The sequence below is a fragment of the Triticum urartu genome, chromosome 2A (assembly GCF_056163025.1).
Source record: "Triticum urartu cultivar PI428250 chromosome 2A, HENAU_Tu73, whole genome shotgun sequence".
NCBI classification, from domain to species: Eukaryota; Viridiplantae; Streptophyta; class Magnoliopsida; order Poales; family Poaceae; genus Triticum; species Triticum urartu.
Genome location: NC_141874.1, coordinates 764,919,861 through 764,946,228, shown reverse-complemented (window position 1 = coordinate 764,946,228; position 26,368 = coordinate 764,919,861). Strand labels below are relative to the sequence as shown.

Genomic DNA, 26,368 nt, shown 5'->3' with positions numbered 1-26,368 from the left:
CTGAACCTACTACTCCCTCCGTTCTGAATTACTTGTCGCAGGTATGGACGTATCTAGATGTATTTTAATTCTAGATACATCCATTTCTGCGACGAGTAATTTGGAGAGTATTTAACCAAAAACTACCATATTTGCCGGAAACGTGATGGAAAACTACCACTCTACGTTTTTGTGCGAAAAACTACCAAATTTTTCCTAAACCGTGACAAAAAACTACCAACTCGCGAAAACGCTCGCTTCGCCCGCGCTAACCCCGTTTCTGACCGGTTGGGCCCGCGAACAGTTGCCACGCGGGGTAACGGGCGGCCGGCGCGCGTTGACGGCCGTTTACGGCACTTCCGCTGTCGGAACGGCGGCTGTCGGTCGGCCAATGGGTCAAGATCTGATCCTCTCCCCTCTCGCTGCACTCTCTCCGTCCTCTCCCTCTCTCTGAACTAGGTGGCGGCGGCGGCGACGACGATGGCGGCGGTGGTTCCGGAGGGGGGTGTCGGCGATATGGGTGGTGGCGGCGGCGACGCTGGCGGCGGTGGCACAAGTTTGGACGCTGCGGGCTCAGTCGACAATTGGTTGGGGAGCACCAGCTTCTCGACGCAGGCCGGGTCGCAGCAGCAGGAGGCACAGCTCGCCCAGTCATCGCCAATGGGTTGCAGGTATGGAAATATCATCTGCTAGGTTAGCTGCTTCAATATGTCAATTTGGTTAGCTGCTCATGAATTGGTTAGCTGCTTCAATCTGGCATATTAGTAAGATGTGTTTGTTAGAGATTGTTGTGTAGTAAACTGTATTGCACTTGTAGCTCTGTCATTTTCAATTCAATTCATGAGCACCTATTTCTGCAGTTTTGCTGACAAGAAGTGGGAGATATGGTTTCATTTAGAAGGAAGAAACCCTGTGAAAAGGGGTATATATGAGTCAGATATATCTTTTGTTACTCTACAATCACTCATTGCTAGTGAAGGGTATGGGCAGAGTGATTACATGTACTATGTGAAGGAGGAGGAAATTGGATCTGAAAGAGTAAAGTATTTAGGTAATGAAGCTAGTGTTCATGAAATGTTGGAGTTTTTTAATCATGTTAATGTTGTGAACATAAAGGTTGTGAGAGATGTTGAACCTGGAATAAGCACATAGGCTATTCAGAATTACATGAACACTCAAGAGAGTTGCTGTGTGCAAAAGGTTGTGGAGCAATCTGAGCTTCAGAATGAGATAGATGATAGAAAGGCTCAGCTTGAGAGGAGCAGGATTCAAAGAGAGGCAGATTTGAACCACTTTGAAGAAGACACTGAAGTGTCTGAATTTTGTTCTGATGATTCAGTTCATTTAGATGGGAGTGCTGAAACTGTTCAACAAATGGAAATAGAGTGTGCCTCTCAAGAGGAAACAGCATTGCAAAGTACTTCTATTGTGAAACATGTGAAGAACCCTGGACCAACTAGCACATGTCACAATGAGGTAGAGAAAAAACGTTTTGAAGATTGGTTTCCTGAAGCAGATGAGTTTTGTTTTGCTGGTGATGCAGGCATAAGTGATGAGGAAGAAGAAGATGAAGTTGAACTACCATACATCATGAAGCCAAAGACAAAGAGTAGTAAGAAAAAGATGAAGGAAAGGGTATATTTTGACCCTTCAATTCCCAATTCACATTTACCGTTGTGCAAGAGCTTGTGTTTTGATTAGCATTAAGAGATTTTCATATAAGGACTTTGAGGTCTTTTCACTACCACAGGAACACTCCAACAAGAATTATTGTTTTGTGTTCACAGAGAAAGCATGGATGTGAATTTTACATGTGTGCCTCCAGGATAGCTCATGAAAGAACATTTTGCATTAAGAAGTGTAACACGGAGCACACTTGTCCACCATCAGCAGAGAACACAAAGGTTACTACTAAGTGGCTTTCCAAAGCAGTTGAGCCTTCTCTTAGAGCAGATCCTAGCGCACCTGTGGATTCACTAATTAAAAACAACAAAGTCAAGTTTTCAATTGATGTATCAAAGAGTGTGGCCTATAGGGCAAGGAGGAAGGCTATTAAGGTTGTACAAGGTGACCAGAAGGAGTAGTACTATAGACTGAGGGACTACCTACAAGCAGTTCTTGACACAAACCCTGGTAGCAGGTGTGTAGTTACAACATTTGAGGACCCAGAAAACCCTGCCCCAACTCCTAGATTTAAGTACATGTTCTACTGCTTGCATGCATCAAAGCAAGGATTTCTTAATGATTGCAGGCCCTTTATAGGTAAATATATAACTGCATTTTGTTCAAAATATCTTGTTGTAATTTTTTGGTAGCTAATTTGGGTATGGATGCAGGGCTTGATGGTTGCTTCATCAAGCTAACCACTGGACAGCAAATTCTTGCAGCCACAGGAAGAGATGGCAACAACAACATCTACCCCATAGCCTTTGGTGTGGTTGATAAGGAAGATTCAGAAAGTTGGACATGGTTCTTAACCCAACTAAGATGTTGCATTGGAAGTGGAAGCAAATTTGGAACCTACAACATTATTTCTGACAGGCAAAAGGTATGCAACCTATCTTAGTTAGTAGTTCAGATAAATATAGTTATTACTGGCTTTATTTGTTTTTGTTCATGACCATGGTTATTAATTTATAATCAGGGTCTTCTTAAGGCTATAAGTGAGGTGTTCCCTGATTCCCCTCAGAGATACTGCCTCAGGCACATCTATGCAAATTTCCAGTGAATATGATGAGGAGGAGTCATCTGACGAATCTGACGACGAGGTGGATGAGGTCGTCGTCCTCTCCGACGACGAGCCTGAAGTGCAGCTGCTGGCTCCCGTCCTTGACGCCGTGGAGGGGGACAGGAACCTCCCAATCCACGTGGATGCGCTGCCGGAGGTCGATCTCCCAGAAGGCGTCGTGGTGAAGCAAGAACAAGATGGCGGCGAGGAAGATGTGGTGGAGCCGGCGCCGGGCAAGAAGAAGAGGGCGGCCGTGACTACAGTGCGCCGCTCCCAGCGCCTGAAGATGCTGAACAAGGAGGAGTGAAGTGCTGCCTTCAGTTAGTTCAGTGCAAAAAAATTCAGTTTCGTCAGTCCTGAACTTTCGTAAGTTCAGTAAGTTCCTAGGTTCAGTTTCGTCAGCACTATCTACTTGCTATCTATGTCAGGCACTATCTACTACTAGTTGCTATCTATGTCAGACTATGAATGGTAGTACTATCTATCTATGTCAGATTATCTATATATGTTAGTTGCTACTTCCTACATATGTTAAGTTATTTGTCAGACTATCTAAGCTACTTGCTATATATGTTACTTGCTGCTTTCTACTTCCAACTATGTCACTACTGTCAGTTATCCACACATGATATATGCAGAGTAAAACAGACTCATCATAGATAAAACATTCTTACTTAATTAACTTAGCATGAGTACTCACTTAGCATAGTAGGTCTTAACATAAAAGTCATTACATCATAGATAAAACCAACTAGTTCTTAAACCATAAGAGTACCTCCCTCCCTCATACCATTCTGAAAGCACATAAAACTTTCCCAAAATATACACCTAACATGCATGACATTCCAAGGCCAGCTATATATATAGGCCTACTAATTACTTAACCCACACACCAAGCACTTCACTCATTCATAATTGCCTTGATCCTCTTCAGCTTATCTTTGCTGGCATGCCCAGCATTGACCATATCAGCAATCAGATACTCCAGCTTCTTCTTCTCTTTCTTAAGTAGGTCCCTGTCCCCCTCCACTTTCTTCATGGCCTTCCTCATGTTCTGAATGATATCTGCTTGGCTTTGAAGAATGCACCTTTGCTCCTTGGCAAGCTTCATCTTTTCCATACTTATCTCAATCTTTGCTTGATCCTCAAGTTGTTTCTTCTTTGCATTTAGATCATTGATTGCCTGACTGGTATAGTCCATGTGATGAGACATCTTGCCATCTTGATAGTCAAAAAGCTTGGATACATCTTCAACCAACTGGCTGTAGTTGTTTGACAGGAAATCAATTTCCTTCTGTAGCTTGGCCACCTCTTTCTCATGGGCTTGTTTGTCCTTCACCCTCCCCAAGTTCTGCTCATGGTACATGTCCCAAATCCTTGTTAGGCACCTTTGTAGAATCTCTGGCCAAGGACTGTCCACCCACTCCACAACCCCACAGTTCACACCTACATCCTACAGAAGCAATTATTTATAATTAAGCACAAATCACTTAGTAACAAACTAAGTACAGATAACCAAAGTTCACACCTACATCAATATGCTCTCTGAATTATGCAAACATAATTCTTTCATAGTAAGCACACAACACCTGACTTGGCATCAGAGATAAATTCAGTTAATAGCTATATTAAGCAGTAAATATAAATTCATTTAAATCTGTTTTTTTAGTTAACAGCTATATTCAGTAAACACCTAACTAATACATTCAGTTCACAGTACACTAAAGATCTCTGCATGTAGGTGTTCTCAGGTTCAGTCATGTATTGAATTCAGTTAACTAAAGATCTACTTTCACATATAGCTTCCATATGTATGGCACTTTCAAGTTTCAGTTCTAAACTACAGCACACATCTCTGCACATCACACATCTCTGCACCACATGCTGCACCACACATCTCCAGCAGCAAAACACATCACACATCTCCACCAGCAAAACAAGTTAGCGTTCAAGATTTAATACCTGCTGCACAGGACAACCCAGGAATCGCCTCCCAGTCAAAGCACCTTCAAAAGCCACCATCTTCTTCGGCCTCTGATGATGCATCATGCACGTCGGCTCAGATTCAGTGTAAGAACCACAGAAAAATGGTTCCACCACAGTGTCAGGGGTTTCCTGCAAAAGAAACTTCGAATCAAACCAAAAGCAACTTGGAATCTCCAACTTGGATGAACTAACCCTAACCCTAACTCTGTTCCACCATTATGCACTTACAAAGAGCTAAGGATCCATTGAAACCATGTTGATGTCCTCGTCCGAGCTCTCCTCGTCATTCCAGGATGGCATCCTCAACTTCTACCGGCAGCAATGGCCGTGGCGGCGACAGCGATAGGCTAACCTAACTCACAGCACCAGGGAGAGGGGAGAGGATGAGGATGAGTGAGAGCGAGCGAGGAGGAAGAGAATGAGCGAGTGGCTGAGCTCGCTCGCTCTCACTTATCACCCGACCGACAGCCGCCGTTCCGACAGCGGAAGCGCCGTTAACGGCCGTCAACGCGCGCCGCCCGCCCGTTAGCCCGCGTGGCAACTGTTCGCGGGCCCAACCGGTCAGAAACGGGGTTAGCGCGGGCGAAGCGAGCGTTTTTGCAAGTTGGTAGTTTTTTGTCACGGTTTAGGAAAAATTTGGTAGTTTTTCGCACAAAAACGTAGAGTGGTTGTTTTCCGTCACGTTTCCGGCAAATGTGGTAGTTTTTGGTTAAATACTCTAATTTGGAACGGAGGGAGTAGATGACAAGCAACGCATGCAGAAAATAACATTGAAGTGTGGGCATTCTTTAAGGGCCTCTTTAGTTCAAAAGATTTTGTAGAATTCCAACCCATATGATATTTTCTTCTTCTTTTAGAGTCCTTTTGGTTCGAAGGGATGAACCCTCCAGAATAACGATGGATCAGCCTACATTACAATCTGATGCGATTCCTAGCAAGAAGTTAGACCTCTCGTAGAAGCCGGACCTCCATGATCTTCCTCAGATCCAATTGATGAACCAAAGGCTTTGGCAGAGTCAAGCTTCAAGACCGAGGTGGGAGCAGTTCTGTTGTCAGCATTGCACCAGCTCCATAAACAAAAAGATCGGATATGCTGCGGCCGGTGATGAAGCCGAATTGATCGACGTCGACGAGAATGCTGATTTGTTGCTGCGGCCTGGAGGCGAGCCCACGAGCAGAGGATCTTTACATCACAGTTAATAGGGAGATTGGATGGAATACAACAGGGGATGTGGATTCCATCTCGCTTGGGGAGAAGGACCACAAATGTTTCTTCTCTATTGATCAATGAAAAGCACCGCCCCCTCTGCCTTTTCATCAAACAAAGTTTACCTTAGCTTATCAAACAGAGGTTTATTTTTATATAAAAACATTGCATAAAACAAAATGATCAAATAGACAGTTTTTGGACAGTTTTTGCTCCCACCTTGCAAGTTTTTGCATGACGACATTCCATTTCACGAGTTGATGGACTAACACCATCTGGGCCATGAAAGTTTGTGCACCGACAGTGCTATTAGCTCTATTTTTTTCACTGAAGAAAATGATCAAAGGTAAACGACCTGATGGCGAAGTGTGGTTTTTGTTCCTAAGCTTATTTTTGGTGTTTCCGGTGTGATGGAGACAGCATACCGTATGAGTGTGGTTTGGGTTGGTTTGTGATTGTACGTTGCTGCGGGATTTTAAAAACTAATTTTGAATACATTCTATATGCATGAAATGATCTAAGTCGAAAACTATTATTTTCGGAAGTAATTCTATGTGAACAAAGAATATGCATATACGTTGGACTATTGGAGATGGAATAATTAAATTGGGTTATGCATGTGCTACAAAATAGTTCTAGTGGATGATGACATGGCACATTTGGTGATGTGAAGGGCTGCATGTTAAGAGAATTAGACTTAGTGTGGGGATCAACTATTTATGTATTATAGATTAGGGGTGATGTGCATGTGGGTGATCTGGGTCTAGCACGGTCACACAGCCTCATTGGTGTTATGAGAGTGTTGTTTGTCCAAGACAATGTATGAAACAATGTTAATTTGCGTGCAATTGATTCAACAGCTAGCACGCATATGTGTGCTGCCTGGAAATGTATTATGACTTACTCATAATTGTCTTTCAATTGCTTTATCCTATGGTATCCCTGGAGAAGAAATTGTTAGGTATCACGTCATAATGAACCTAACTTTATATAGAAGGTAGAATGAGAAAAGAAAATGATATGCTTTGTACTACTCAAGGGGTCATAGGGGTAAGGTGTGAGTCCGTGTGTTCATATGGGTTTATGGAACTGAGCATATGTGTACGAATACACATATGTAATATGTGGACAACACTCGCTGCTCACAGTGAGCGTTGCATCGATATTAGTATATGCAGTATATGGCAATAGAAAACTACCTATGTAAACCTAGACACGATCACTCCATGACATGTCTATGGGAGTTGTTGAGTATCACTGTACACTACCATGCTGCTTATGTTATGATTATAACCCTAGCTTGATTATGCCGGCAAAAACCAAGCTCATGTCACCATACATACATACATACATATATTCCGAGGCCCGACTAGAGCACACAAAAAAATGTGTGACTCCTTTAGCTTCCTCTGCCACCTCTATCTGCAGCTCGTTTCTTCTGAGCATTGTTTGTGATCCAAATCCTCTGCATGAAGCAATGAAGAATGGATATATACTACGCGCGGTCGTACTTTCTTTCATCCAAATCCTCAGCATGAAGCTCTGCCTTTGCATGCATTATAGAAGGTGGCCAATACAAACAAGGAAAAAGAAGAACCTGATAGATACAGAGAGCAAAAGAGAAAAATAGGGAAAACAAACAATGACCAGTCCATAGTCCTCCATTCCCCCCTCCAAGAGGCCAGCTGGAAATGCAATCATTCTTCAAAGAACATTTCCAGCACCATTTTTCAAGGCTCCTGAGTCCCCTTACCTCCAGCGTAGCAGGGAAGCGCGTCTGCTCCAACCGATCGAGTACGTACGTACGCACCACATGCCACGCTATTGTGCATGCGCATGGCGCGACTAGGACTTTGGTTACCATATGGTCTTCGTGCGAGCCCCACAAGCGGTGCGAAGGGTACGGAAGAGAAGATGCTCCTGCGAGTAGCACTACTGGGATTGCGTTATACGCCGAGTGCCAAGGACACTCGGCAAAGGGCCAAAACCACCCGGCATATACCTCCCAGGCATACATATATCCCTCTGTTCCACAACGCAGTGCATATTTTATTTTTGAAAGTCAAACATGTCTACTTTTGACAAATATTATAGAGAAAATCCAAAACTAGTACCGTTAGATTCATGAAGAAGTGTACTTTTATATTTTATTTACTTAGTATCCATAGATATTAATAGTTTATTATGTAAACTTGATCAAACATATACATGTTTGACTTTTGAACAAACAAATATGCACTACGTTTTGGAATGAATGGAGTTGTAATTAGTACTCATGCATGATTTGTATCGTGGGAATCAAATGGAATCCGATCCAAAGTCTAGGGCCTGCCCCACCCTTGCTTTATTTCAAAGAGAAAGGAAAAGAAAGAAGAAAAGAGGCATGGCTACAATTCCATCTTTGCTCCAGCCTCAAGCAAGGAATGGACATTTCTCAAAAACAAAAGGCAAGGAATGGACCACCTCATAAAGCAAAGCCAAAAAATATAGGCACTGCACTCACTACATACCATGCCATAGCTAGCTGGTTCACTGCTCCCAATATCCCTGGTGGTTCGTTCATTGCCCCTCTCCTCCTTCGTATCAACATTTTGCTCCTGGCGCAAGCAAGATTTGTGTGCCTGCAAATTAAGGTACTCTGCTATGGTGTATGATTAATTCTTCTGCTTTATACATCTGATGTTAGTTGCTTAGCGTTTGCTCATGCACAGACACAACTACTTACTAGAAACCACATATTAATTATCCTGCTATTTATTTATTGTATTTTTTCATCAAGATGGTGTAGCAGCTAGCAAATTGATTCATCTGGATCGGAGGTGCAGATCCATGGGTTAGATTTTTGGAGCTTCTTGTCTTGATGCCACGACAGGTACCTACACATGCTTGCTCTTGCTACAATCTAGACTAGAACTATTCTTGTTCAAAATACTAATTAACATCCATGTCAAAGATGTAAAAAGTGTTGGAACAGTCCGAGGAAGAAAAAGAATCACACACACACATAGGGGCTTGGCACCGCACACAACTTGTGCCACTTTTCTGTATTTCTTCTCACTTTACGCACACAGCTGATTACAACCTTTAATAGAGATATAACAACCTTTGACACGGCCATACGATTCAGCCGTTGTCACACTTATCCGCCGCATCTGAGACCCTGACGCGTACGTGCATGTTACTACAATGACGGGTTCGATCCAGCTCAAGAGGTGCTACTCACGGCGAGTGGTACGGATGTGTCGCTGGCAGGTGCTACGCACAACGACTCATGCGTAGACGACGTCGGATCATGCCTGCTGCTGGCAGGTGCTATGCGTCATGGCCCCTATATATAGTTAATCTGATCCACATTTGAAGTTTTGAAGATATGCAATAGCGAATAAGACCACTCCAAATTGAGGATGCGATTATCTACCACTTCTCATAGCAACACGCTTCAGGCTGCAAGTGGGACGATCCACGGGCTGCCCACATAACGCCGCATTGTCCACATAATTTAAGTGGGATTATGTGGGTAACCCATTTAGCGTTAGCTTTCTGTTCGCGGGTACCACTTACCCACATAATCAGGCATGCAAATTAGAAAGATAGCAGGACTTGTCCGCCGCGTTTGTTGAGCGATGCTGGTTAGTGTACGCCCGCCATGCAGCCTCGTTGCATGCCATCACTGCCATGTGTAGCCATGGCGCCCGCATGTGAAGCCATGTTCCATTGGACATGGAATTAGTGGCTGGCTCACCCGCACTCCAAGCTCCGTGAGACATATCCTGCCGTCCGCTGCGTCTTGTCGTCTGTTTTCTTAAGCATGTGAGCCGATGGCCATCGTCCTCCATCACGCGTGCCGCCGCTAGGCATAGTCCGAGTGCTGACGCGCTCTACCGTGGTACAGGCGTGCGCCACCCCTGGCCATGTCGCGTGTCTCGCGTGAGCTCTGCGTGCAGATGCCGCGAGCCAAGCAGCACGGGCCCTGACGGCCGTCGCACCTTCGTTGGCCTTGCCGCAACGTGCCGTGCCGCCGCAAGCTGCTGCAGTGCCACCACGCCGGCTGGCCAGGCTTCAAGCCCCACCACGGCATCGCGCTCCGCTGGCACCGCGTGTAGAGCTCGCAGCTCGCCGCCGCCGGCCATGGAGGAAGCGGACGGCTGCCGTTAAGCTTCCGCGCGGCCTGACCCTCTCTGCATCGTTCGAACAAGTATGAGGAGACGTTTTCGTTTAGCAACCACCGAACGAGAAAGATGATGTGGGTTCTATGTGGCGTCCGCGGGACAACCCACTTAATCCATTTCCAAATACGCTAGATACGCGGGTGTCCACGAACGCAAGATATGTGGGATTTTAAGTGGGCACCGTGGGCGGCCCACGTCCACTTGCAGCCTGAAACACGCTAGCTAGTCGCTGCCACCTGTCTTGTCTTAATGGCTGCACCAACCACCATGGTGGCATGGTGCCAAGTGCTAATCAAAACACACAGCCACCATCTCCTTCCCCAGTGAGATGATTTCCCATGCATGCAGTTTAGTGTTGGTAATGCTAATAACAAAACAAAGTAGGTGCACACCTTTTCATATAGTATGTTCCCATGCTTGCTTTGGCAAAATTAAAGCCACTCCTTAGCAACAATGTAACAACACACCAACTCAAATTCGCTCAATACCATGCCCACCTGTGAGGTGGGATCACGCATATAGAGCACCTCTCTTACACTTTCGTCCTCATTTCTTGTAAAAGGGTTAACCCGGAGGTGCTACGTTTGGACCACAAGGGTATATATGCTGGTCAAACTCTTTCTAAGCTATCCATGTACTCAAAGTAGCACTAAACCACCACACAACACATCTCAGCCTCCACTAACGGGCGGGGTGCTACAACAACAACAATTACTACTACTACTACTACTACTACTACTACTACTACTACTACTACTACTATATGTGATCTCAGCTCTTCTACTATGTACTCCCTCCGGTCCTTTTTACTCTGCATAGTAGGTTTGTCTGAAGTCAATCTCATCTAACTTTGACCAAGTTTATACAAAAAATTATTAACATTAACATAACAACACATTTATTATTAAATCCATCTCGGAATATATTTTCATATTATATTTATTAGATGTTATAGATGTTAATATTTTCTAATATAAATTTGGTCAAACTTAACAAACTTTGACTTCAGACAAAGCTAATGTGCGGAGTAAAAAGGACCGGAGGGAGTATATGTCTAGTGTTTATTGCTCACATTGGCCTGATTTTAATTTAGTTTCTACAGCAACAAACAAGCATATTATGCATCGACTGACAATATTCGTTTTGTTTATGGACAAACATACCAACACCTATGCTCCTCTTTTAACTATCAATCAGGAGCTAGCTGGAGCTTTCCTGTCTTTACCAGGCCTTCACTGAAATTTTAGTCATCATGCCGCGACAGCGACTGCGACTGCGACGGCTACCTGGACCGGGACCGGAAGTGGTATTTTTCTACCGATACATGCATGCAATTCTCAATCTAAAGTGGCAATACTAATTTAATTCTTGTGGTAGTATACATCTAGACATGGCACTTGTTCATAGTATAACAATTAAGCATGTCTGGGATGGTTGTATTAATTTGTTCTTGAATATACTAAATGATATGTTCAAGGTTTACATGTTCATTAGCTCGCTCCAAGGATGAAGCTAGCAACGGTGGCATAGATCAAACACACACATACAATGAGTGAACACACACACACATCCACGCACACACCAAATACAGTACCTATATCAGGCCTTTTATAGATTCCAATAAGGACTATATACGGAGCAAAATGAGTGAATATATACTCTAAAATATATCTATATACTTAGTACATAGTCCATATTGAAATCTCTAGAAGGGCTTATATTTAGAAACGGATGGAGTATCTCATTGAACAAACCTTAGCTAGCTAGATTCTACCCCAGCAGCTAACAACCAAACAGCAACAGGTATGCTCTAGCTATGATCTATCTCGTCCTAGCTCCCTCGTCTCCTCCACCATCACCTTCCTAGTGATGAAATCATAGCGGTCATGGCGTATGCATCAGTTTTGTTGGATTAACGCACAAGTCTTCATCTTCGAGGCCGGCCCTGGATACACAGCAGCTACCGCATAAGTAGATAGCCTAAAGGAGGAGGAAACATGGTGAAAACGAGCAATGTTTGTAGCCTTATCGGCTAATTCAAGACCTTAAGTATGACGTGACGGTTAGTGTCCGGTCTCTTAAATGGTTTTTGTCCTTGGTACACATATAAGCATTAGCCCCCACTATCGATTTACGGGTACATTCGTTGTATGATAGAAACCAGTAGTTCTGGTTGGTTTGAACTTAATTTGCAGGCTGTCCACCTAATTTTTTCCCTTGAAAAGAACATCTATAAATACACATCAAATGTTACAGAAATCATGTAAGAAAAAGAAATATCATGGCCACATGAGTACTCATAGTGGACAGTTCCGCCGCGGTCCTCATTTCCATTTGGTTGGATTCAAATTGGCAGCCTTTCTTGGCGATCAGCTGAACAGGATGCAGAGTATCATGAAACCTGCCCATTACGTTGCCGGTCAGGCCACATCATAGATGGTAAGCAAAAAGACTTTATACGGAAGTCTACCTCTTGCGCAGATCAAGCAAAAACATCTGCATTACCTATGTTGAGCATGAACCATAGCTAGAGGACAGACTTAGTAACATTGTAATAAAAGCACCAAATAAAGAGTTAGCATTGAGTTACTATCAACAGGGGCAAAACATTAGTACAAAGTAACAGCAGAGAATACATAATAAGACATTCGGGCTTTCTAAATGTGCAACCATAATCAAAGAAAGCACCCTTTCTTTGACACCATTTTTATCATTTTGTTCACATTAAGATCTTCCGTATGTGCGGTATTCTCATTCCAAAGAGACACTAGAGCTATGCCCCTATGAAACATAGCAACATGGTTTAATCTTCATCAATCAACATTATTGCATGATTAAAGAAAAAACCGCCCACGACACATATGGAAGTTGTAATGAACTAATGATAGCATGGGAAAACAAACTGGACCTTGTATCTATGATATGCAAGGTCGCCTTTTAGGAGTCGGTCGAGCTTTAACATCAACCGCCATGACAAGTTTTAGGAGTCGGTCGGGCTTTAACATCAACTGCCATGATATGTTTTATGAGTCGGCCAGGCTTTAACATCAACTGCCATGATAGGTGATTTACCATTACTATCCCAATGACATATGCAGTAGTCATTGAAAATCGTATAGAAGCCACCAAAAAAGCACTATCTAGATGAATTACAAAATATCATACTCTTTTTTAGAACGAAGACGCAAGAAACATCCGGCTTTAAATTAATAAAGCCCAACATACATCATCCAGCAAACACAAATAGTTTGAAACAGACCATACGAAATAGTACAACCAAGGCATTACAGGCACCATGGCTCCTAGGACGACATAAGATAGAAAGCAAAATAGCTAGCTGGTGTTAGCCTCCGGGCTCCGGCCAACGAACAAGGACTCCAAAAGATGATCAAAGGGGCGTCGTGTCGTGTCGAGCGACCATCTGAATGCTTTTGATCTGCCCCATAACATCCTGCATGATCTCAACGTTACGCTCCTTTCCCAAAGGTGGCCACACCTCAAGAAATAGGTGGCATTTGAATATCACATCAACGGGGTGGGAGGGGAATTTCTTCTCAATAGTAATTTTGATGCGGATAGTCCAAAGAGCCCATAGGAGCGCCCCTATGCTACGCCACACGATCCTAGCAAAAGCACCACGCTGTGTTTGCAGCACAGCGAGCAAGTCAGCACCCGAAGCCGGGTTCCAGTTCTGTCCGAACGCCTCCCGCATAGCACTCCAGGCAAAACGTGCTAGGTGCCACCGAAAGAACACATGGTTAGCACCCTCCGTCAATCCGAAAACAGTGCAGGACCCATTATATGGTCCGTTATGCTTTGCTATGTTTTCCGAGGATGGTAGACGGTTACGGAACATTTATCAAAGGAAGATTGTGATCTTGAGTGGGATCCCTGATTTCCATAGCCCCTAGCTATGTCAAACGTATCACCTTCGGTACGTTTGTTGGGGTTTTACGGAGAATTTCTCGGAGGCGGTCAAGATCCAGGAGACCACATCAGTCGCATCATTTAGTGCACGCGCCCCGATCAAATGCACCAAGTCATCCCAACATCGCCCTCAACAGGATTCAGATTTCTCTTGAAGCTGACGGCTGGCGGCGATGTACGCAACGTAGCGTCAACCATCAGCTCCATGTCCGTTGCGAGCTGGAAGAGCGGCCCGTGGTTCATCAAAAGGGGGGTAGGCCCCAACCAAGCGTCCAGCCAGAATCTCGTGGATTTTCCATTATTCACCTGGAAACGGGCCCCAACCGTAAACGCAGGTTTCACCGCTTGGATCCCATTCCAAAAAGGAGATCCTTTAGTTTTAGCATTAAAGATATTTCCGTCACTATACACAATTAAACTATAGCAAGAGCCATGGAACTATCTGCTACTCAACATAATTATCACTGTCGGTGTTGCATATAAAGAACTTTTGAAGACACTACATTGCTAAGTTTCACAAAACATATTCCTAGAGCCAATTACAAACTATCTTAAAATCGACACCAAAGAGACCACCTAAAGCTAATTCAATAGCTACAGTTCATCAGCATTAACACAAAGACACTACTTGATGAGGTAGAATAGTTATTCTTCACTTTGGGTGAGGAGTAGTTATTCTTCACCCCTCTCTGTTTTAACATCAATGCACTATAATTTTACATTCCGTAAATTTTGTCTTATTTCATGTGTGAAAAGAGAACATAAGAAAATATAAAATCATCGTAAAAATATATTTTATGCTACGTAAAACTTCAAATGTAAAAAACATATGTAAAATATACATAAAATACAATTTTTTTGGTCTCTTACGACCTATATTTTTGTTTTCTTATGTCAAATTTTACGTTTTTTAATCAATATGAATGTACCTATTTGTATTTCAAATATAATTTATTTATGAAACGATCGTAAGATTACCTCGGGTGAAGAATAACTTATTCTGCACCCTGGTTGATGAATAGTGTTACTATATATAAGCTTAATAGTATATGAGATGTATAATGTGAAAATTATAACATTGAAAGCTCCTTTCACGTACGAATTTGACGGTATGGTTTATGTAATTTTCATGTCATATATTATTGCTTTGACATACGCATATGGTCAAAGTTAGCCTTAAAGAATGAACTAGACCCTATGTTATATAGATGGATGGAGGGAGTAGCAAAATCTGGCAACCATGATCACATAGGATCCAGCTCACCAAAAGTAAGACAAACTCTCATAACTAAGTACTATAAAACTACCAGATAATGAAAGAGAGATTTTCTTATTTGACACTATCTTAAAATCTGATTCCTTATTTGACACTGAAAAAGTTTTTCTTCCCTATTTGACACCAGGCGTAAATTTTATTCCCTGTATGACACTCTAGTTCATTTTTAACTCCAACGGTGTTAAGTAGAGATGTAAAAGGACGTTACTACCCTTGATGCATTCTGCGACCCAATTTCTTACTATTAAAGACAAAGAAATATATGTTTCACCCAAAAAAAGACAAAGAAGTATATGAGATATGTGGTCAAGGTTAAATGGCCATCTGAGATCCGTATATTTGATGACTGGATTTTCTACACAGCTAAATAAATCATGTTACATAAATGCTATATCAAGATCATGTTACATGCAACGAGTTGAGCCACGGACTAGGTAGCAACACACGCGGGGAGAGAAATGACCTGAGTCACGGAACTATTGAAACTGTATGGCGCCTCTAGCAACTTGCGGTTCCGCGTACGTGTGTTGTGTGTTACCTATAATCCATCAATGATCAAGCTGCCTGCTTTGGTTACATAGTTTTTTTTGGAGAGTATGCCTAGGCGTACCATAGCCAACCAGCACCTCCGGCCAGGTCCGGGACGCCCGCGACGGTTGTCACCCACCAAGGGACAGCCTTGCGTCTGACCAGACCTGCCTCTCCACGGAAGAACCCAGGCGACACTAGCAGAAGAGCAATGCCGCTCGCCACGCCGCGCAGGATTGACCAGCCGCTCGCTGCTCGCCAAGACTCCATCTTGGCCGAGCCATCGAAGCGCCGCCACCAAGTGTCAAATAGAGAAGAAAGAAAATTCTAGTGTCAAATAAGGGAACATATTTTGAAGTAGTGTCAAATAAGGAATTCTCTCCTAATGAAAACACGTATGCCGCCACCAGTGCACAGCTTGGTGTGAGTGCCGTCCGTGCCTGCATTTTAATTAATTAGTCTTGATCCAAATAAAAAAAATAGTTGTACCTTTTACATTTAGTATGTTACTAGTCGAAAACTGCTAAAGTGAGCCACCTCAACTAATTACCATTAACTAATTATGCAGTGGATTGGTCCGGACACCGTCGAACAAGCGGTGCGACTGATAATCCCTTATCTGGAGGATACGAGCAATACTGCACACAAGGCCATATATTTTGATGGATGGCAAGGGCTGGCTGCTTCGGCGGTGCTTAGAGCCATAGCTGAACACCATCCACCATCTCTGGTGGAGAAATTTGACAAGATCATACACGTCGATTGCTCGAAGTGGAAAAGCCGAAGAGCACTCCAGAGATTGATCGCAGAAGAACTCAAGCTTCCTCAGAGGGTAATGGATATTTTTGACAAGCAAGATCAAGAAGATGATTTCAGAGGGGTAGACGAAAGCTCTAGAGCTGAGATACAAGACGCTGGGGCAGAGATCAATCGAGCCTTACGAGAACACATATGTTTAGTGTTCTTCCACAATGGAAGCGGCAACACAATTGACTTGAATGATTTTGGTATTCCCCAACCTCTAATGGATCAGTGGTTTGCATTTGGCAGTAAAGTATTGTGGACATTTCGAGGAAGGCTTCGGCTCAACCCAGGAATTAGTGAGAAGGTGGATAATTCACATCTTTTTCTTTATGAGGACTCGTTGATTAAACCTTGGAATTATTTGCTACAAAATGAGGCTAGAGAAATTTCCGGGTACATGGATAAGCTTGGAGAAGCAGTTGAAGAGTGTTGCTTGTATCTGCTATCATTAAATTATCAAGGAGGCAACATCATGGACTATGACTGGGCCCCCCATGCTTCTAACTATTGGGTCTGCGATGGGATCATACAAGGAGGTCAGGGTGACGAAGCATGGGAGGTTGCAGCTGCTCTGCATCAACACCTAAATATAGATGATTATTCATCTAATGCACTGCCCTATTTTGGTGCACAATTGGAGACGCCTCCAAAACGATGGATATTTGTCAAGGACAGGTCTTTTGTGCATCCAGAGTCAACATCATTTTTTCTCGGAGCAGCCACAAGTGGATCTGATCCTCCATTATTACCCAATGGCATGTTTCATCAGTCAGACAAACTTCGTGTGCTCAAGTTATGCCACTGCAGCTTCAATTTTTCTTCACCTCCTTTCCATTCTTGCCTCAACTTAAGATTCCTCGGATTAGATAGTTGCAAAGATCAACAAGCGGAAGAACCCAAGAAGCAAGATATGACAACAATGGATTTTTTTAAGAGCCTATGGGTGATAGACATATGCAATACAGATTGGGATCTGCCTTCATCACCAGAGAGAATAGAGCAGATGTCTGCAAACATCAGGGAAGTTCATATAAAGAACGGAAGGTTTTGGTACATCATTTTTGCATTGGGGCAACTGCAGAACCTTCGCAAGCTTCGAGTAATTGACCCTACTTGCTCTTGTGAGACGGGCGGAAAGGATGAATTCACAGTTTTGCCCAGCTTGTCAAGATCAACTATCCTCAAGACTCTAGTTCTAGATGGTTGTGTTGGTTTGGAGCACGTTGAAGGACTCCCTCCATCACTTGAATCATTCAGCTTACATGCAAGACCAAGAAAGGATAATTACAAGGAAGCCAAAATAAGCCGCATCTCCATGGCTGGTTGTGCAAGATTGTCTGACTTCACACTGCGTGGATCACTTCCAAACCTTGAGGAGTTGGACCTCTCAAGCACAAGAGTCAAGACACTTGACCTCACAACTCAGGTGGTACAAGCCCCAAATCTCCAGCAAATAATTCTATTGGAATGTTTGCAACTCCGTGCAATTATATGGCCAGAAGAGGGTCTGCCAACACTGACAGTGCTGCACATTGATTCCTCGGCCAGTCCTGCTCAAACAAAACCACCTGAAGTTTATGTTACTATAATGGACATAAGGTTTTTCCAGTCCTTGGTATTACAAAGCAATGTTCGATTTTGTTGGAAGAGCAATAGGTACCATCTAAATCTCTGTGTCCCTTGTACCGTCAATGTTAAGGGACAAAGCTATATGAAGGACAAGATGGACCCTTGTAATAGTGGGAAAATAATGGGTCCTCCTCAACCAAAATCATTAACCCCCAACACTTACAACACCTACATTGATGTCTCTATTGACAACATAATTATTGATCACGACTACAACAATGGAATGCAGTTTCAGCCGTTGGGATCCCATGTTGAGATTGGTGATGGAATTAGTTTCACCAGAACGGACAACAAAAGAGGAGTGAAGGCTATCATCTTTGTGATGAACAAGGCTGAGTCATTGCATGCACACGACAATTCCTGCATCACCACTACAATACCTGAACATATGATGTCCATAGGAAATGAGAAACTTACATGGCGACATCTGAAATCTTGTCATATGGTGAGATGCCCCAAGATGCATACAGCCTTTAGTATTACCAATAATTACTGCAACTTTGAAGAACTAGTGAACTTTTGGGCAGCTGATCTCCCGATGACCCATTGCATTTGGAGCAAAGAAAGGACGTGGTATCTTAGAGACCATATTTCCTTTGCAAAACTGCAGAGCATACACCTTTTCTCATGTCCGAGGCTCACATTTGTTCTCCCATTCTCCATGTTATACACCTTGGGAAGCTTGGAGACCCTCCACATCGTCTTCTGTGGTGATCTAAGGCAGGTGTTCCCTGTGGCGCCAGAGGTTCTGACAAGAATAGCTAACTACCATAAAGGTGTACTAGAATTCCCAAACCTGAAGCATATCTACTTGCATCAGCTCTTCAAGCTGCAACACATATGCAAAGCCAAGATGTTTGCTCCCAAGCTTGAGACCATCAGGGTCAGGGGATGCTGGGGTCTCAAGCGCCTCCCAGCCGTTGACCGAGACAGTCGTCCGATTGTGAACTGTGAGAAGGACTGGTGGGATAAGCTGGAGTGGGATGGGCCAGAGGCCGGCCACGACCCTTCCCTCTTCCAGCCGCGCCACTCGGCGTACTACAAGAAGCCCCTGCCTAGAGTCTCAGTTCTCCGGTGAGCCGACCAGACACTATTCAGGTACACACACATCAGAGACTTTTTGTGATTAAATACTCTGTTACATACTATATACATACTATCATTACCTGTGTTGTGTAGGCTCGGTTATTGCAGAACGACGACGGCATCTTGCTGTTGTCGGCTGCTGTCGTTGCCGCAACGGTTCAGGTGTTTTCTTGCCAAGATTGTGTTTTTTTCCCAAGAATAAATTGGTGCTGGTTTGACGCTGCGTGTGTGCACCTGATTAATTATTTTCCCGTGAAGAATGATACTTTGTATCATCTGTGTGTGGCTTGATTTGGTCTGCTGTAATGAGTGTGCCTGTAATGATAATGAAGGTTTGATGTGCCCGTCCCGTGGGTGTGTTGTGTCTACCACGTAAGGCCACACAACCCCGGCCATTTGGTGTGAGTGTGACCAGAGTGCTGCTTGCTTGCCAAAGACAGTGAAACAACGTAGTTAATTTATGTGTGGTTGATTCAGCATGCAGCATGCGTTTTGTTTGATGTAATCAATCAAGAATTGATTTATCGCGCTACGATTGTCTCTCTGAATCCAGAGATTTACCCCGCTCTGATCGCCATTATATACGAGAAGGGTAGTAAAGGCCGCGATAGATGCAGAGTTCGACTCAAATTCAGTGATTGTTTGGTTCTAATTTATTTCTTTGATATATTTATTTCTCCAGTCCTTTGTTTATGCACAAGAGTATTGGCTAGTAGAGTTGGTTTTCATGGGTGCGTGCTATCCTTGCCAACCTGGTTCAAGTCTTGTGTTTGGCAATTTATTTCTTGATGCGCCATGCGTCGCAATGACTTTCTTTTAGACAAATCGTGATTGATGAAGCATTATCCCCAAGGAGGATTGGAAAATAATCAAGATGGGGAGGAAACGATTGGTCCATGAGTTAATTTGTGGTTTGTGACATTGTTTTTTCTTTAATAGTAGCAATGCATTGAGAATTTGTTTTGAGAGTATGCCAAAGGCGTACCTTACTTTTATAGAAGGGAGAAATGGCAGTTTTAAGAACCTGCAAGTGGATGCGAACATCACCACAGGTACAGAGGCCGATTAATTCTCATTAATTCGGTTCTCACGAATATGCCTATGTTTCTCTTGTCTTTTTTCGAGGTTCCAGTTGGAGTTAGAAAAAGGCTGGACTTTTATTGATCCCGATTCTTCTGGCAGAGTGATGAACTAAAAAGGAAATATAGACTCGCCAAATGGGATATTATTTGTCGACCAAAAGACCAAGGGGGTCTTGGCATTGAAAATCTTGAAGTGAAGAACAAATGTCTTCTCAGCAAGTGGCTGTATAAGTTATCTGTAGAGACTGAGGCCACATGGGCGCAGATTCTCCGTAGTAAGTATCTTCACTCCAAAACTTTGTCTCGGGTGAAAGCGAGACCGACGGACTCGCCTTTTTGGAAAGGGCTCATGAGAGTCAAATTAGCCTTTATCAATAGAACAAAGTTTATAATCGGAAATGGCACCAACACGCGATTCTGGGAGGATACTTGGCTAGGAGAGACACTCCTCGCGCTTCAATACCCGTCTCTTTATAGCATTGTCCAACGACGCAATGCTTTCGTTGCAACGGTACTTCAGTCCACCCCCCTTAATATTCAATTCAGGAGGACGCTAGCCGGTAATCGTTGGGAAGCGTGGCTTCATTTAGTGAGTAGACTGATGGAGGTTTAGCTGTCTTAACGGCCCGATCAGTTGCGCTGGAAGCTTACTAGGACTGGGGAGTTTACAGTTAAATCAATGTATCTCGATGTTATCAATTCTAGCTCCATTCCTAGTTCCAAATATGTTTGGAGAGTCAAAATTCCTTTGAAAATTAAAGTGTTTATGTGGTTTGTACATAAAAAGTCATCTTAACTAAGGACAATCTGGCAAAGCGTAACTGGACAGGACCTACTAGGTGTAGTTTTTGTGATCGGGATGAAACTATCAAACACCTTTTTCTTGATTGGTCGTTGGCCAAGGTTCTTTGGCGGACGGTCCACATAGCTTTTAACATTACTCCTCCGAATTCCGTCAGCATGTTATTTGGAACGTGGCTTAACGGGATAGAGTCCGAAACAGCGAGACACATTCGCGTAGGAGTACGTGCTTTATTATGGGCAGTCTGGAACTGCAGAAATGATTTGGTTTTTAACAGAACAACAAATATTCATTTTTTGCAGGTTATTTTCCGTGCTACTGCGTTCATCCGTATGTGGTCGCTACTCACTCCGATGGAGGCCAGGGAGCGTTTGGTTACTGAATCTATCCGGTGGAAGATGGTAGCACGGAATATGTTCAACCAGTTTGGATGACGGTCATGTAATAGGATAGGCAATTAGTTTCTCTATCTTTCTTATGCCAGCCAGTTGTGGCTTTATGGCTACTTTTTAGGCCCTGTATTTCTACACAATATGTTCCCCTTTAAGAGTTTCATGGGAGTCCTAAAGAAATATGTCCGTAACCGTGCTAGGCCAGAAGGAAGCATCTCCATGGGCCATCAAACAGAGGATGTCATTGGGTTTTGTGTTGACTTCATTCCTGGCCTTATGAAGACAGGTCTCCCTAAATCGCGGTATGATGGGAGACTGACTGGAAAAGGCACGCTAGGAGCGGACTTAATAATATGCAGGGACGGGCATTCTTGGTCTCAAGCACACTACACAGTTTTACAGAACTCTACCTTGGTGACCCCGTATGTCGATGAACACAAGAACAGTCTCAGAGGTGACGTCTGGATTACATGTGAACACATCAGGACTTTCAGCAGTTGGTTGGAAACACGTCTTAGAGGTGACAACACTGTTTGTGATGAGCTGTACTCGTTGTCCAGGGGACCATCTTCGACTGTATTGACTTACAAAGGATACGAGATAAATGAGAATACATTTTACATGATCGCCCAAGATCAAAAGAGCACCAACCAAAACAACGGTGTCCGCTTTGATGCAACAACCGAGAGGGGAAAGGACACATATTATGGTTACATAGTGCAAATATGGGAACTTGACTACGGACATGATTTTAAGGTCCCTTTGTTTAAGTGCAAATGGGTCAATCTGTCAGGAGGCGGGGTACAGGTAGACCCACAGTACGGAATGACAATAGTGGATCTGAACAATCTTGGGTACACTGACAAACCGTTCGTCCTAGCCAATGATGTGGCATGGGTTATCTATGTGAAGGACATGTCTACCAAACCGAGAAAAATAAAAGATAAGGAAGTGAATACATCATACGATGAGCCAAAGCGCCACATAGTTCTTTCAGAAAAAAGGGACATCGTGGGAATGGAGGGCAAGACAGACATGTCTGAAGATTATGAAAATTTTAATGAAATTCCTCCCTTCAAAGTCAAGGCTGACCCAAGCATCCACTACTAGGGAAAACCTTATACACAGAATCTTAGCAGCAGCGCGGCACAAAAAGAAGCGCTACTGCTAATTAGCAGTAGCGCGGGTTTTTACCCCTCGCTACTACTAAGTTGATAGTAGTAGCGCGTGTTTTTAACCCTCGCTACTACTAAGCGGTCTCTACCGTGCCCCCCGACACATGCCATAGTAGTAGCGAGGGGTATAAACCCGCACTACTACTAAGTTGATAGTAGTAGCGCGGTTTTATATCCCTCGCTACTACTAAGTATGAGGTAGGTGAAGTCACCATATCCTCGGTCGAATCCCCATCTCCTCCCCCAAATCCCTCCTCTCTTCCACCACTCTCTCCTCTCACTTTCCATATGCTCTCACATGGACCTCCTGCCCATGCGCCCATCCTCCTCCGTGGCGCCGAAAGAGGCCGCCGCCTCGCGCCACCGGCGTCTAGGAGCTCGCCGGTCTTCCACCGACGTCTAGGAGGCCGCCGCCTCGCGCCACCACACCGGAGCACCTCACCACCGGTGACTAGCTCTGCTGCTCCCTACATCACCTTCCTCTCTCCCTCGGTTTTCCTTTTCTCTCTCTCTCTCTCTGGTTTGACTCACCCTCCCATGTCCATGCCTATGCAGGTCGTCGCCATGGACGACCAGGAGCTATCTGGCATGGTCGGGAAGAGGAGCCCCACGCTGCGGCCTGGCTCTGCCATAGAAACGGGCCCTCTCCAACAACCAGTGTTGGATCTGGTCTTCCGTTGTCCGTTCATGCCTCCGGCGACGCCAATCATCGCTAGATCGAACCACTGCTGCCATTGACAACACGCACGGGATCGAGATTTTTTTGTTTTTGAAAGTAATAGCAGTAGCGCGGGGTATAAGACCCGCTACAGCTAATTAGCAGTAGCGCTGTTTGCAACGCACGCTACAGCTAATCATGTATAGCAGTAGCGTGTGTCAACACGCGCTACTGCTACAAGTTAGTTGTGGCGCCGTATCAGTAGCGCGGGCATCCGTGCTACTGATACACCCAAAACCCGCGCTGCTGCTAAGCTTTTCCCTAGTAGTGATCCTGATAAACGATGAAGACTATCCGTGGTTACGGCACAATAAGCAAAGCACACAAGCAAAAAAAGCGAAGACTTTCTCTCCACAACTATTATGATGATACCATGCCAACTTTCAACCTTTTCGTAGTTCATTTGAAATGCCTGTTGTAACAGACGAGTTTCCGTATGAAATCCTGATACTTCGAAACAGATTGTCCATTTTGTACACGAAGTGCATCCAGTTTTTGCCGTAACCCTCTCTACTTTCTTGCACATGCTATGTGGGTGAAATGATGATACCATGCCAACTTTCAACCTTTTCAGAGTTCATTTGTAGTGCTTTTCAATTTCAGGGTCTTATAGCTCAAAATAATCAGTAAATGCATGGAAAATAACAAATGAAGTCAGAAAGGGTTGAAAATTGATGATGTGTCTTTGAATGGTGCATTTTAAACACAGAAAAAACTTTAATAAAATAAATAAGTAATTAGAAACAGAATAAAATAAACTTTAATAAAATATATAAGTAGAAACAAAATAAAATAAACTTTAATAACATAAATAAAATTTATGAAACTAAAATTATCAACGTATTTTCAGTTGAAAACATTAAAAGCAACCTCTAGTATTATTGAAACTAAAATTATATAAAATTGATGCAACTAAAATTATCAAAGTTTTTTCTGTTCAAAATCATTAAAAGCAAAAGGAATTTTCATAAAAACATTTTTTGTTAGAAACTTTAATAGAAAAAAGAATTATCATAAAATAAAATAAATAAGTAATTAGAAACAAAATAAAATAAAATAAATAAGTATTTTGTTGTAAGTAGAAACAAAATAAAATAAATAAAGCAAAAAGAAAATAAATAAACTGTGAAAAAATAAAAAAAATGCCACCTACTAGACAACCACGGCGTGAATACGACTAGAAACCCATCAATGGGCCAGGATTCAGGCCCGCAGAAAGCACAGCAGGCCCACAGGCATAGCTGTGCGAGATTAGACCCAGAGGCTTGCAATTCAGAGGAGTTCAATGGAGATGGCAGGGCAGGGCTTATAAACAGGTCATGCCACTCCTCGGCTAACGAGGTGGGACTAAACATCCCACCGCACTACGGCTTTGGCAGGCGCAGGCCTTTGGTCCCGGTTGGTAGCACCAACCGCGACTAAAGCGGGGCATTGGTCCCGGTTGGTGCCACGAACCGGTACCAAAGCCAACCTTCAGTCCCGGTTGGTGGCACCAACTGGGACTGAAGGGTGGCTTTGGTCCCCGTTCTTGCCACGAACTGGGACTAAAGCCTTCCCTATATAAGCCAGCACTTCGCATTTTTTTCATATTTCATCGCCAGTTGCCACCCGACGACGCCGACCTCCTCGATGCCGCCAGCCTGCCCCGCCGCCGTCGCCGTCGCCCGTGCCCCCGAGCCCACGCCGACGCCGTCACCGGCCGCGCCCCTGCGCCACGCCCCGACGCCGTCCCGCCCCGCCCCGACGCCATCGCCGCCCCGTGCCGCCCCTGCCCCGACGCTGCCTCCTCGTCGCCGTCGCCGCGCACCCTGTGAGCGCCACCCGATCCCCTCCTCCTCCTCCCTGTAATGGCCGCCGCCGCGCCGCCGCGCCCCCTAGCTATTATGTGTAGTTTAGATTTGTAATTTAGTTGTATTAATTTGGATGTATAGTTAATTTAGTTGTTGTAATTTATATGTATTAATTTAGATGTGTAGTTTAGATTTTTTTGGTGATATTATTATTGAATATGCAAATGTTTGTATGTTCATATGCAAAGAATATGTCAATTTTTTCATAGAATTTTTATGATTTTTTTCTGTTGTAATTTTGCTCATAGAATTTTTATGATTTTTTTTGTTCATAAAATTTTCTTTGTCAATTTATGTATATGTTCATATTGTGTAGGAATCTGAAAATTGTATGATCAAAGTCATTTATGTATGTTCATATTTAGAAGAAAAAGAAGGAGAGAAAAGAGGAAAATAAGAAGAGGAAGAAGGAGAAGAAGAAGAATAAGAAGAGGAGAGGAAGAAGAGGAGAAATAAATAAGAAGATGAAAAAAAAAGAAAAAAAGAGTAGCAGAAGAAGAAATAGAGGAGAAGAAGCTATTCCTTCTTCTTCTCCTCTTTTTTTTTTCTTCGATCTCCTCCTCTATTCCTTTCTTCTTCTTCTCCTCTTTTTTTTTCTTCTTCTTCCTCTTCTTATTTTTTATCGGGTATGTCGTTGTCGATATACCCCCCTCCCCGATAACTTTTAGTAAGTACTACTTAGAAAGTGTTTAATAGAATTAGTTAGAAAAATAATAGAACTAGTTAAACTAGCTAGTTTATTTTTAGTAAGTACTACTTTATTCTATTTATAGTAAGTGCTTAGTAGTTGAACTAGTTGATTTAATAAAACTAGTTTATTTTACTATAGAAGTAGTTTATTTTTAGCAAGAAAATTAATAGAACTAGTTTATTTTTTTAGTTAAAGCAATTATTCCCGCATCGACGTCGACGATGCCTATCCCGCATCCTCGTCGTCGACTCGGCGGAGGAGGCCGGCTTGATCAGAGGGGCCATGTCCGGGACTGGGCTCCGCCGGGCTGGTTTTGGGAGGTGCTACCTTACGGGGGGT

The 26,368-nt window shown here is 43.5% G+C and overlaps 2 protein-coding genes across 3 annotated transcripts; one reads left to right on the top strand and one right to left on the bottom strand.

The window, feature by feature from the left end:
- Positions 1–3,608: 3,608 nt before the first annotated feature.
- LOC147988055 (uncharacterized) lies at positions 3,609–4,795 on the bottom strand. Its single transcript, XM_087540503.1, has 2 exons — positions 4,670–4,795; positions 3,609–4,160 (listed from the first exon to the last, which is right to left on the bottom strand). The coding sequence occupies exons 1-2, from the start codon at positions 4,754–4,756 to the stop codon at positions 3,609–3,611; spliced, it is 639 nt and encodes a 212-aa protein (XP_087396629.1). The 5' UTR covers positions 4,757–4,795.
- Positions 4,796–8,394: 3,599 nt separating this feature from the next.
- Positions 8,395–19,795, top strand: LOC125540503 (uncharacterized). 2 transcript variants are annotated; one of them, XM_048704113.2, is made up of 5 exons: positions 8,419–8,533; positions 8,680–8,772; positions 11,267–11,375; positions 16,369–19,331; positions 19,413–19,795. In XM_048704113.2, the coding sequence occupies exons 3-4, from the start codon at positions 11,322–11,324 to the stop codon at positions 19,309–19,311; spliced, it is 2,997 nt and encodes a 998-aa protein (XP_048560070.1). In that variant the 5' UTR covers positions 8,419–8,533; positions 8,680–8,772; positions 11,267–11,321; the 3' UTR covers positions 19,312–19,331; positions 19,413–19,795. The 2 variants fall into 2 exon arrangements, with proteins under 2 accessions (XP_048560072.1, XP_048560070.1); XM_048704115.2 differs by lacking the exon at positions 11,267–11,375 and having other exon boundaries at positions 8,395–8,533.
- The last annotated feature ends 6,573 nt before the right edge of the window (positions 19,796–26,368 follow it).